The sequence below is a fragment of the Gavialis gangeticus genome, unplaced genomic scaffold (genome assembly GCF_001723915.1).
Source record: "Gavialis gangeticus isolate Ggan-Ray unplaced genomic scaffold, GavGan_comp1, whole genome shotgun sequence".
In the NCBI taxonomy this organism is placed as follows: Eukaryota; Metazoa; Chordata; order Crocodylia; family Gavialidae; genus Gavialis; species Gavialis gangeticus.
The window spans coordinates 385,129-398,939 of record NW_017729028.1 but is presented as its reverse complement, the minus strand read 5'-3'; the positions used below and the strand labels follow the sequence as shown (position 1 = coordinate 398,939).

The window sequence follows — 13,811 nt, the reverse complement described above, 5'->3', positions numbered from 1 at the left end:
AGTAAAAAAAAAAAAAAAAATGCAAGAGTTCTGAGGGCTTATTTCACCATGGATCTTTTTCCCCCAAATATGCAAGCAAAGATATATTTTGTCCTCTGAACATTTACATTAATTTAATGACTTGCCTGTCATTGAAAATAAATTGAAAAGCTGTTTGTTTCAATAGTTGTTCAGAGATTTTTTTTCTGTCTTGTTCAGGAGCCACTTTAGACTTTGTCAGCACTTGAAAAAATAGAACTTTTTATACTTTCTGTTGGTGCTGTTGTGTGAACAGATCTTGGCTGTTTTTTACCACTCAGATGCAACTTATTCTCAAAAAGTGTTTTTACTATATAGGTTCAAGTAACTGGGATATGCTGGGCTATGCTGCTAAAAGCACTTTTATGTCTGTATAACTGTTCACTTGGAATTTGTTGGTGTAGAAGTGCCAGAAAAATCACATCTCTAACACACATTGCTATACCAGCAATAATTTACAAGTTATCCTAAGGAACTAATAACTTCAAATGTTTTTTAAGTAGCAACGAACTGCTCACATACAACAGTTGTATGATAAATTAAATATTGTAGAATTAAATCAAACAGTTGTAGTACTGTATTTATTATGTAATGCCACATAAGCTTAACAAACCTGTTGTAAGAACCATTGATAGATATATGAATTCCATTGTTAAAGATCAGGGTCAGAGAGGCTCAAGTGCAGTAATGTTGAATATTTTTATATTCTTCTCATTTAGTAAGACTATTAAAATAATCTTTTTAAGTAGCATTCTCCAATACCACATTTTAATGCTAAAACTTTGCAACTATCATTGTTACAAATAATCTGTAAAGGGGCCTGCTAAAAAAATTTTAGAATATATTTTTTTCAATTTCTTATTTACATCTGGCAGTACTTACTGTAATTGCTTCAGTTTTATTGATTATCAGCTGCACTTCCTGTCTTATGCAGTGGCTTAATATCTTTATGCTTCATGCATACTATTTCTTAGGTCTGGCAATAGGATCTCCAAACAGTGACAAAGCCGATGTGAAACTAGACCGATAGGTATCTGCCTCCAGTCCTACCTACAAAGGAGGAAAGAAGAGATTCAAAAGCATTTTGGGCCCAGCCTCAGATGGTGGTGCTGCTTTTGTGTCCTGCCTATCACAGAACCTCAAAATGTCAACAGAAGCATGTAGAAAATTATCCGGGCCAGTCCACTGTGTACTCCTGCAAATATTAATAATGGTTTCAGAGGCAATATTATTATGAAGAAAAAAAATTCTGCTTTCACAGGGTGAGGAGAAAGACCAGCCAGCATTATACCTTATAACCTTGTGGAAGCTACCTGTGCTGTAAGCCTAGAAGCCCAGGGTTCTAGTCTCAGCTCTTCCACCGATAATGTCAGCATTTTTGGCTAGGGACAGATATTCAAAAAGCCTGAGTCTGAATTGATTCAGTCTTTTCCAGGTTAGTCTAATCTGTAAAGCTTTGAACCAGTTTGGAGCTGGATAGACATTCCCTTTTCATTCCAGAAATGCTAGCACATGTCTGCAGTGGCTCAGGCTAAAAGCCAGGGAGTGCTGAGCTGAGCGCATGTGTGGCCAGACCCAGGCAGGACGCTGTGATTAGGAAGGGGTGTAAACCTCGACCCTGTCTGCACCATCCCTGGCTTTTCCCCGCAGTCTGCTCAAAGGGCAAGATTGTTGCCAGACACTGCATCTGTTGATACTGAGCCTTCAATCTCCATCTCCCTGCTTTTTCAGACTGTCCACAAACCAGGTCATTTCTAACACCTTTTTCTGTCCCCTCTTGAAGACTGACAGATTGCAATCAGCAGGTTGCTTGGCAGAACAAAGTTTATCGGCCTATCAGGCCCAACAAACAAAAACACGTCTTTCATTAGTTTCAAGCTCTTCTCATCTGCAGGGTGCATTTGCATTTGCAAGCCACTAGCTGTCTGCCTTTATCCCAGTGAAATTGGAGACCCACACAGACACCTCTCAGCATTAGGTAGCATGGGACGGGCATGGCCAGGTGCCAGGGCCCTGAGCTGGGGTCCCTGCCATGGGAGAGGGGTGAGAGTGGATATCCCTGCTTGAGCAGCCAGCAGAGAGCAGGAGGAGGGGATGAGCAGGGGGAAGCCTGGCAGCTCCTGCAGTTCCTCATCCAGCCAGAGCAGTGATAGTGCTCTGGCTAGGAAGGAGAGGGAGGGGGCCAGCCTTGCTGTGGAGCAGAGAGCCCCACCCAGGGCTGCAAAGCCTGTGGGACTCTGGTATAAGTTAAACAAGGAAGGGGTCTGGGACAGACGTATAAACCGGTTTGACCCGAATCCATTAAGTCTGATACTACATTCAACCAGGTTTATCTCAAACCAGTTTCAGCCATTTTCAAACTGGTTTACATGCACTAAGCATCTGTTCTGTTACAGGTTTAAACAAGTTTCTGATCACTTAAACCGGTTTATGTGTAATGTCTTTGTTTAACAATCCTTGTACATAAAGGTTTCTGACTTTGTTTGCTGGTGGTAAGTTACTTACCAGTTTCATAGGTAGGATAGCTGGACACCAGCATAAAGCCACTGTAGCAGAATTGAGAATGACATTGATATTGAGGAACTAAGTCTCATCCACTTTGTAACAAAGTCTTTCAGAAGAAACAAGTCAAACTGGATGTTATATTCTATACTAACAGCATTGTCCTGTGCCACCCTGTGTGGAGTAAATCACATATTTGAGATTTATGACTCTGCTACTGTTTTCCATGCCAAGATATCTGGTTTTTAGCTCAGGTGGTAGAAATTTGTGCTTTCACATTTAAGAGTTTATGCTCTGGATATGTCCCAAATGCTGTGCCATCTAACCTATACTATAAGCTTCCCCTTCTGAGCCAGGAACAGAGACCAAGTATATCCACATAGGCAAATCTAGGATTTGTCAAAGCAAGATGTATAACTCTGTCCCTCAGACCGCAGGGCAGGGTGTGTGGGCAAGGTGCACTTGGAACCCCCGGCTGGTGGGGACACCGGGGAGCTGGGCAGAGAGCAGGCACAGAAAGGAGAGATCTGTCCTGTGCTGCTGCCACTGTCCCCAGCCTACCTGGGTGTGGGGAGAACCCCAGAGCTGCTCCTCTCACCTCATGGGATCTGTTGGGCAGGGAGTGGCTGTGCAGGCTGTCAGGCTTGGCAGGGGCCAGTCATGGCAAGAGGCAGGTTTCTTTTTTCTGTAGCTGTTACCTGGTCGGCAGGGATCAGGGTGGAGGGAGGAGGAGCAGGCACAGGATGAGGAAACCTGCCTACTACTTCCACTACCTGCGACTGATCTAGGCATGCTGCCTAGCTGTGCCCCACAGCTAGTGGCTGGCATGGGGTAGGAGCAGCTCCTGGCCCTCCTGTCCTCTCCCATGCCAGGTCATCTGGGGACACCATCAATGGCATCTGGGTCCCCACCTTTTCTATCATAGAATCAAAGGCCTGTAAGGGACCTGTAAGATCATCAAGTCCAGTCCTCTGTCATAGGCAGGAGGTTATTGGGCTCAAATGAGCTCAATGAAGTGCTTGTCGAGCCTCTTCCTGAACACCTCCAAAGATGGTGACTGCACCACCTCTGCTGGGAACATTTCCCAGATTCTAGATACCCTTACAGAAAAGAAGTTTTTCCTAATGTCCAACTTAAATTTTTCCTCAATTAGCTTGTGCCCGTTGGTTCTCATTCTCCCTTGAGGTGCCTTTCTAAAGAGTTGTTCCCCTAGATCTTGGTGTTCACCCTAGACATACTTGTAGACAGCTATCAAGTCACCTTTTGGTCTTCTCTTGCTCAGACTGAAAAAACCCAGTTCCCGGAGCCTCTCCTCATAGGGCCTATCCTTCAGGCCCCTAATCATACAGGTGGCCCTTCTCCGTACCCTTCCGAGCTTATCCACATCCTTCCTGAAATGTGGTGCCCAAAACTGGACACAGTACTCCAGCTGTGGCATCACCAATGCTGAATAGAGGGGGTGGAGCACCTCTCTGTATCTGTTCGCAACACATTGGCTGATACACACCAGAGTTCTATTTGCTCTGCTGGTGACTTCATCACACTGTTGGCTCATATTCATCTTCTGGTCAATTGTCACCCCCAGGTCCCTTTCAGATGCAGTGCCAGCCAGTGGACCACCACCCATCATTTAGTTGTGGTGAAGGTTCTTCCCTATTGAACCTCATTTTGTTGCGTTCAGCCCCTAGGATCAGTCTGTTGAGGTCATCCTGCAGCCTTACGCTATTCTCAGATGTGCCCACATTTCCCCGCAGCTTGGCGTCATCGGCAAACTTAATCATTGTGCTTTCCACCCCCTCATCCAAGTCATTGATAAAGATGTTAAAGAGCATGGGCCCAAGTACTGATCCAAGGGGGACACCATTGGAGATGGCTCTCCAGGATGAGGCCATCCCATTGATTACAGCTCTCTGGGATTGGCCTCTGAGCCAATTGCCATCCCACTTCACTGTAGACTGGTCTAGGCCAGTACCCTCCAGCTTAATTGAAAGAATCTCATGCGAGATGGTATCAAAGGCCATGCTGAAGTCTAGGTAAATGATGTCAACCTCATGTCACTTGTCCAGCTAGCTAATTACCTGGTCATAAAAGGTCATAAAAGGGTACCACCAGGTTGTTAGGCATGACCTATCCTCGACAAAGCTGTGCCAGTCTGCTGCCTCCCAGGAGCCAGGATCCAAGATGTAATGGCGAGGATCCCAAAGCTGATCCATCCTTTGGACCAATAGCCCTGCTCCTTGTACACATGGGCACCAATGACATGGCAAGAAACAACCCCAGGAGAATCATGAGCGATTTCAGATCCCCAGGGGTGAAGCTCAAGGAACCAGGAGCACAAGTTGTCTTCTCCTCAATCCTTCCAGTTAGAGCAACCGATGTATGTTGTGGCTTTGAGCCTGATGTGACCAATTTCCATGTGCCATCGGTTGGGGCACCTCTCATGCCCAGTCTTCTGCCTGGTCTCTGTGGCATCCTTCTCCAGGTATAGGGCCTGGCACTAAGCATCAATCTTTGCCTTATGTTCCCTGATGGTTCACAATTTGCTCACCTTCTCCTAGAGCTCCCTTACCTGGCCCTTCAAAGTCTCCATCAGCGAGCACATCCCACAAGTGGGAGTGCTTGAACCCCAGATCCCAGCCTCCAGCAGTTGTGCCAGGCAGCCTCCACAGCCTGGAGACAAGGGTTCTGTGTGCGTGGAGGCCGGGACCATAGGCTCCATCTGGATAAAGACCTCCAAGGTACCAAGTGGGGGTGGTCCATCCAGATTAGGGAGCCTAGGGGTGCTGCACGTGCCCATCACTATGTTGCAGGGAGGACCCTGTTCACTTGGCTCCTTAGGTGTTGGTTTGAGTAGGAGACCAGGTGGGTGTAATTACCCCCACGTGGTCCTCACCAGCAGTTGTTGCTGTTGCTGCAGCCTGGTAGACAGACTTAAGTAGTTGCCTGCAAGGGGATCCCCTGGGTACCCAGCTTCCTAAGGAGCCGGGGGTCTCCCTGGGTCTCCAATTCCCTCCCTGGAGGGGGGAGGGCTGGTTCCGTTTCCCCTCTACCTGAGATCCAGCATCAGAGGTCTGTCTCTCTGCATGTGGGGATTTTGATTGCCTGGGGGCGCAACAGGCACAGGGTGTAGTGTGCATCTCTGCTGGGGGAGCAATCTGGGGCTGAGACCGCCCGCTGGTGGCCCCTCCATGCACACTTCTGTGCACACTCCCGTGCTAACTCATGCACTAGGCCTAGAGTGTGTCTGTTTGCATGCTCTATTTACACGGCTCCAGTCGCACAACTCCCTGGGGGCTGGGCTGAGAGCCGAGGGGGTGAGGGATGGTGGGGTGGGGATGAATGGAGACCCTCCTTGGCTCTGCTCAGCTGCCCCCACTAGCTACTGCTGCTCACCATGGGTCCTACTTACCTTGTGTCTCTGTGCTGGGGGTCAGGTAGGGCTCTGCCAGAGGGGTCTGCTGGGGGGATTCGCTCTTTGGGGTGCAATGGGCTTGCACCTGTGCATCTCCCACCAAGAGCTCAAGGTCCCAACCGAAAATCTTCCTTTGGAACCTTTTAAAGTTTGAAATTTTGCAGCTTGTAATGAGTCTCGCAAGATCTCTCAGCACACAAGATTACAGCATGCCGCTTGCAGGGACCAGCTACCAGCCCCTGCCCTGTCCTGCCAGAGAAGGGGGCTGCTAAGTACTTCTCCAAGCATAAGTACTAGTACTGTGCTTGCTCCCTGCCTAGTCCCACAGTGTCGTGCACTGGCCTCGGTATCCAGCTGCAGGAAGAGGCTGCATGAGTTGCTGAGCTTGACCAGAGACAGTGGTGGCAGCAGCTGAAGTGGGGAGTGTGACTGCATTACTCCTTACACCTTCCCCCTGACCTTCTGATCCACCCTTGATTATCCATATGCTTCTGTTACCCACTGACAGCTCTGTATCATCTTTGTCTCTAAACGAGTTGGTTCATATACAGCATAACAGTTGAAACACCGGAGGTCTTTGCTTTGGATCTTAAGGTTGTAGATTCAACCTTCATGCTACTGTCCCATACAGGGTTGAAAAAATACACATGTATGATTGACAGTTTAAAAACCTTACAGTAATTTTTGGAATTATTTTATAAGCAAAGCTTCTACTAGCCAGTGGTAAGGAGGTATGCAGGAGTTTTTTCCTTTTTTTCAAACCTTGGTGTTTTCCATTACTGTAACATTGAGTTACAACTATAGAAAACTCATCTTTACTCAGAATGAAATCCTGTTATAAAGAGTGATTTGGGTAACCTTCATTTAGATCATAAAATCTGAATGATCACCACAGCCACATCCATAAAACAATGAACTTTCATATCGGATGAATTAAATGGAAGCAAAATAGGCATCTTGCAAGGACGGAGCAAATGCTTCTAGACCTTTTCATTCTCAGGTATGTCAGTTGGATTATAATTGGCTCTAATTAGCATACTTTCTCCAGCTATGAAATTCTTTACCTTGCAGCTCAGTGCCACTCAAAGATGTGAGATTCCTTCCTACCTTTGAAAACATCAAAGAAAGAGCTTCCAATCTAGTCTTTATAGCTGAGTGCTGAGTGATCAGTGCAACTAAGGGATAAACACATCAGCAAGCATAAGGAATCATTTTTAGAAAATTGGTTTTGATCTCTCTAGTCAAGTGATCACTTCAGAAGTCGTTGAAACTAGATTTCATTGTCAATAATAAAACCCCAAATTGTTACTAATAAAACCAACACATTTGCAATACTGTCCTGTTAAGTAATACCAAAATTTTAAATGTATTAAAGATCACATTAAGATTTGTAGTCCTATTCAATGTTTCTCATACTCAATGACACAGGGGACTGTTTCATGATCCAGTCTATTCAGTATTTATAATTTTGAAGTAGTTTTAGCTTTTGATTTCATTTTTTGGATGTTGGAAATTCAGGAATCGGTGTAATTTGATATCTCTTATAATGAATTAATATTTTATCTATTTAATTGTTTTTAAAAATACTTTATTTTTAAAGAACTAATAGAGGAGTTCCTTAAGATAGAACTATGTGGTATAATGTATCTGCTGTTAAATGTAGATACCAAATGATAGGCTTCATGTCACTTACTTGCTCCTAATTATTATAGGAATATTGGTAGTGATGCCTGCAGGTAAGACTGGTTAATTTTCCATTATCAGCATTTTTTCAGGGGCGTAGAAATTTGCCAAATGGTAACAGTTTGGGCTGAATTTTTTTTACGTTACTCTGTGCCTTAGGGTGATACTTTAATTTTCAAGGAAAAGTCACTTCTGAGAATTAGAAAAGGGGGAGTAGTTTTGTCTGTGTCATCTATAAATTCTAGCACAATTTGCTTAGCAAAACCTATTGGAGGCTTGATGGCAAAATTTTTAATATGCCAAATGAGCCAAGCATACTATACTGCATCATAGAACTTAATACAAATGACCCATATTGTACCAGGCTCTTTGATTCTCTTGGCCTTCTTACAATAGACATGGAGATATAGGGATCCGTATCAGGAGGGATGAAGAAGAAATAACCACTCCTTTCCCCCATCCTGCTATTTTGACCTAAAGGATGGGATAGTGGGGAAGTCAGGAAGAGATGAGTTGTAGCTTCACTTCTTCCATTCCTTGGTGCTAATGTTATGCTATTCCCAGCCCGTATAGCAGGTGGCCTCATGCTCCTTACAGAAAATTAGGTGCATATATCATGCAGCTATTTTCAGAATTGTTTGCCCCACTAGCAGTGTGGGGTTGGGAGTAGTGAAGACTGTTCATGAGAGAAAATTTTGGCTAGGAAGTTTATTGAGACATTATTACTTGTGCTCCCTCTGTCTCCTACCACTTTGATTCTGATAGGTGGGGCTGCTGCTGAATCACTTCTGTCCCCTACCCCTTTCTTCTTCCCATTCTTCACACTGCATAGTATGGGGATAGAAGAAGTTGGTCTTCAAATGCTGGGCCTGAAAAGTTGGCCATTCCAAGCTGTTGGGTGACAGGTATGATAAATAGCTGGGTGACTGTCTCCCCTGTGGTGGAGAGAGGGATTATTGAATACAGTGTGCGCTTCCCAGCCAGGGAATTCTTGGCTACAGTGATTGAGGCCTACATTGTGTATCTGATATCCTTAATTCCATTTCCATATCATCTTGTGATCTATATTCATGTGGTTTTCCATGATAAGCTTTTCTGGGTTGTTTTCCTTAGTTCACTTTCAAATTACATAGAAAACAAACGAACATTAATGTTTCAAATACAGCTTTCAAAATTAGGAAACATCATAATATAGTTCTTTAACTTGAATATTTTTATATTGGTATTTATGATTCATAGATATGTGATCATATTGTTTATTTTGCATGGTCTTAGCTTCATCCAGTGCGCAGGGTGGATAGTAAATGAGGCAAATGGGTGTAAGAGGAAAAACATTGCTCTTTTGTAATCAGACAGGCTGTGACATAGGAGGGCTGGGATTTCTCCCTTGCTCTTTGACAAAGCCAGTGTTGAGATCTAGGCTGTGATACTAAGCAGGATTGACAAAATACATATGGCAAGTAAAGTTGCACAGGATACTTATTTTGGCATTTCCTTCAGCCATAAAATCTTTGAACACTTGATAAGGATGGTTAGAGTCTGGTCATGAAAAAGCTCCCACTGAAGGTGATACGAGAAACTACTTTTGAAGTCTAAATTTAGACCTGTAGGATTAAAATGTCTGTCTGCTAGTGTTCTTGTTGTTGTTGTTTTAATTATAAATGTGTGTGTTTCTTTTTTACAGTGTTATGTGGGAGCCAATGGGAGATGGTAAAAAGCTTATTTCACTGGCTGATAATCACTTATTATTGTGGGATTTGCAAGAAAGCTCAAGCAAGGCAGTGGTAAGAAATATTACTTAAATTATGATATGGCTGAATATGGTATATGGCAGTTGTCAGATTGGTTATCTTCTAACTAGTGTTATGAGGATTGTTGTGTATGTATTTCTACTAACCTTAAAAATTAGGCTAATTCTGTATAACCAGAATTGTTTTCTTTTTACATCCTGGACATTAAGCTCTGTTATACCATTTTGTAGCTGCAGATAATGCCTAGGAAGGTACTTGAAGTTGAATAGGCCAATTTAGGTGGCATTCCCCCCCATTGTTCTCCAAAAAGCATGCTTGTTTTTTCTTGTTTTCTTGAATTGACACTCTAACCCAAGGGGCCAGTGAACCCCATTCCTCCTTGGATGCTTTTTCAGTTACAGTCTGGGGAATAGGTGTGAACGAAATGGCATAGAAGGGCAAGAACTGCCATACCATATCAGGAATCCATGAAGTCCAGTGGGATGTCTCTGAAAGTTGCTAGTATTGTGGGTTTCTGAAGGTGTCAAATCATGCAGCAGTTTAATGTGGGATACCTGCATGTTCCACATGCCAGGTTTCATCCCTGTTTCCAGTAGGTACGGGCTGGCTTAAATGCAGAAGCATAAAGTGTAAATTGTTTCCATAACTTTTGATGTCAATTATAACTCTCATATTCAAGTAACTATCTAATCTGTGATAGAATCGTGTTGCATCCAAGAACTTAACAGTGGTAATGAATAATTACTCCTAGTAATATGCTCTCAATCGGTCATGTCTTCTTCAGTCCACCTTAATGCTGCATTATTGTTTTAAAATGGGTTGACCAGTACACTGCAGTATTTTCCAGGTGAAGCTGTGTCATTAATTTATAGAAGGTCATTATAATATTCTCATTAATACTCACCATTCCTTATATGTCCTAACTTCTCATTAGCTTTCTGACTGCTGCTGCATGATGTGCAAAGATGTCTTTTGAGCTGTCTGCAGTGAGTCAGGGCCTCTTCTTGACTCAATGCAGTTAATTTAGAACCTTCTTGGCTGTAATAGTAGTTTAAATTTAACTATCCAATATGCATCATTTTTCCTTGATCAGTCTTGAATTTCATTTGTTATTGTTTTCACCTTTCAGATTGTATATAGGTCTTTGAAGTTCTTTATTGTCATTTCAGATCCTGACTAACCTAAGGAAATTTATCCCCCTGTACTTATTGCTACCTCACTACTTTTCCCGTTTCAGATAATTCATGTACAAAATATTGTTGAACCTATTACATGGAATTCAATGGTAATCATTTGCCATGATGAAAATATTAAACCTTAATCTTACACTTTGTTTTGTGCCTCCTTAGCCACTTTTTGACCATGCATTGGTTTGCCTCATCCCATAGTCTCGGAGCTTTTTGTGGCTTCTTATGTAGGAGTTTGTCACAATCATTTTGGAAGTCTAATAAAATTTATATAGACCAGTTTCTATTTGTCCACTAATTCACTGACATGTTCAAAGAAATGTAAGAAATTAGTGAGATGTGATTTTTCTTTCTTTCTTTGCAAAAATAATAGTGATTAAGACCTTATCACACTGCGATCTTCTTAGTGTTTTGATTTCTTTTTAGTGATTGTTTTGAACAATTTGATATAATGTCTATAAGCTATAATTCCAGATCAGCTCTATCTTAAATATCAACTCTTAATTTAAATATAGATACAGCATTTGCCACTCCCCACTCCTCTGGAAGAGTGATTGTTTTAATGAATGTTGTATACTTTATTAGAAGGTATTACCTTTTTAGATGATTGGTTTGTTGTATCTTTTTCTGACACATCTCTCTGGCAGTGCCTCTTCTTGAAGTATCATCCTTATGTTCTTGATTATCATTTAGTTCCTCAGTTCTTTCCTGAATTGTTTCCTTTAACTCAAGTGATCCAGCAGACCCGCTGATTCTCTTGCAGGTATAATGCTTCTGAAATACTTACACTTGTTTGTTTTTTACAACTTCATTTGTACAATGAAATTCATTTTTGACCTTTCTGATTGTTCTTTTATTCTACGGTACAAACAAACCTTAGAAAAAATTTCTCTTGGGACAAGGTGTGATTATTTATTCATCTATGTCCATTGTCCTGGAACAAACCCTAAAAAGGTTAATAGAAAAAGAAACACTAACAGTTTGTCCTGAGACATAGCAAAGTGTATTTAAATGGATGTCTCAAGACTTTATCATTGAATCAATGGCAGAAAACCAGCCACTCACTAAAACCCTGATTGGAAGGGAAATGTATGTACATGCCAATCCTGTGACTTTTGTGATCCAGGACAAACACAGGCACAACTCGTCCCAAGAAAAATGTAATGTCTCTTCCTAGCACTATGATCTATTATAATTTGTTCCTATTTGTTGATTTCATTGGGGTCAGAGGAGTATATAGAAATATTTCTGTGTGGCTTGACTAACCTCTGAACTGGAACCATTTAGTGACATTAGTTTCCTTCTGGTCTTCCTGGTTCTTATTCTGTTCCATGGTGCCTCTGTTTTCTGAGATTCAGTTTTTAATTTGCCATCTGTAAGAATTTTACTTTTAACTGTAGGGTCTTGCTATATTTCCAAAGTTAAGTGACACTGTGTCACTTACAGGTAGCTTGTGCGTCCATTGGAGGGGTTGAACTCCATTGTATTTTGGTTATGATTATTGAGTGTCTCAGCTATATTTTTATTATGAATTAACTTGTGTCTTGCTTAAGACTGGTTTGAGAAAAGCTACTGTTCTTTTGTGCTCAGAACTAGGTGCTCCAAAATCAATCATTCAGTGTTGAAACTGTTTCTCTAAATGTTGTCCTATTATGTTGTTTGACCAGTTAATATGTGAATACTGGAAATAACTCATTATCACCACTTGGTTAGAATTCACCATCTCCTGAAAGAGAACAGAGATTGGTTGGCAAATCTCTGTTCTCTGATTTTTAATTAGATACACAATTTCTAGATGTCTTGCCTTGTTTTTCTAAATTCCTCTTATGTAACACTCTGGAGAACCCCTGTTGAGAAACTGTGTTTTTGGAATAAAGTCTGTTTCCAGGCTATAGCTCTTCTTCTGTCTTGAAGTAATGGTTTCTTTCAGGCTGTTAAGCATTTCCTTCTCCTCCTTCCTCCCTTTGGGCATCCATGTCTTTCCTTGCTTAAAGTTCTTGTGAATGTTAATTAGACTTCACTGTCCTGACCACTGTCTTGGTCATAATCTCAAAGTTACCATATTTCTCCCTATTTGTAACCTGTATCAAATACTGTTTCCTTTGGGGTGCTGTCCAGATAGTTACCAGTCATACTTTCTTAATTAAAAAGGTGTTATAATGAATGTGATTTTCCTATCTTTTCCTCATTTTATTTTGTCAGGGGTTTAGTTACTAAAATTTGCTTTCAGTAAAACATCTTACATTTACTCTTCATTGCCTCTAAATTAACCTCCTTTCTCTGTCATGCAGACATTTGTGAGTGTGTAATTATGATTTCCAACTCGTCTCCAATACTAGTGTTGGAGTCTAAGCATGATTTTCAAGACAAGTACACTTTTCCCCATGACTGACTAGCTGGTTGAGCCACAACAAAGCTATTTAATCTCAGCATAACTTTGGAAATCAATACTTATATCCTTAAACTTTTTTATTCAAAAGATTGCTGATCCTTCAGTATTTCAGCTAGTGTTGCTTACCTAGCATCTTTTATAAATTCTGTTACTTTCAAAATATGCCTGTAGTGTATCAGATATTGATAGAAGAATAAGGCCTTCGGGAGGCAAGGTCAATGGTAGAGGAACTAAGTAAATTTGGCCTATGACATCAGTTATGTGCCCGTTCTTGAAAGTCTGAATAACCCAAATTAGAGTCCGATGAAATCTAATGAAGAACTTAAGATAAAATTCTATGGAAAATAGTATAATAGCTCATGACTAACTGATTTGTTTAGTTAGGACCATGAAAGGGATGCAGATATGGTAGAGGCCAGCAATGTGTTTGCCACTGGTTTCCATTTGCTCAGGGACCACTGTATGTCCTATGGCAGGGGTTTTCAACCTTTTTGCTTCATTGTATCCCACTGGCAGCCCAGCGAGCATCTGGATGCCAAGTGGTTGGATTCAGAGCAGTAACAGCTACTGTGTGCGAGCTTCCACCGCCCCCTTGCAGGCATGCCTGTGCAGGATGCCACGTGGCAGCACTCTGGCCCCTCCCACCCATGTATACCCCCTAGGGCCAACTTAAGTACCTCCAGGGGTATGCGGACCTCCGGGTGACAACCTCTGTCCTATGGGATGGGCTCGCATACAGGGGAGTGCCTCAAAATTTTATGCTGCTTCTGCTAATAGCCATCTATACCCCTAGGACAATTTGGGATGGTCCGTGCAATAGCCTTAGTTTGAAGAGGCCAGGGATGTCACTTAGATGTTGTTGGCTG

The 13,811-nt window shown here is 42.2% G+C and overlaps 1 protein-coding gene across 3 annotated transcripts in view; it reads left to right on the top strand.

The window, feature by feature from the left end:
* TSSC1 (tumor suppressing subtransferable candidate 1) overlaps nucleotides 1–13,811 on the top strand; it is a 231,770-nt gene that overhangs the window by 118,541 nt on the left and 99,418 nt on the right. For all 3 annotated transcript variants that reach the window (XM_019520704.1, XM_019520706.1, XM_019520705.1), the window contains one exon: nucleotides 9,300–9,399. In XM_019520704.1, the coding sequence (XP_019376249.1) occupies nucleotides 9,300–9,399 (100 nt within the window). The remainder of the gene's footprint in view (nucleotides 1–9,299; nucleotides 9,400–13,811) is intronic.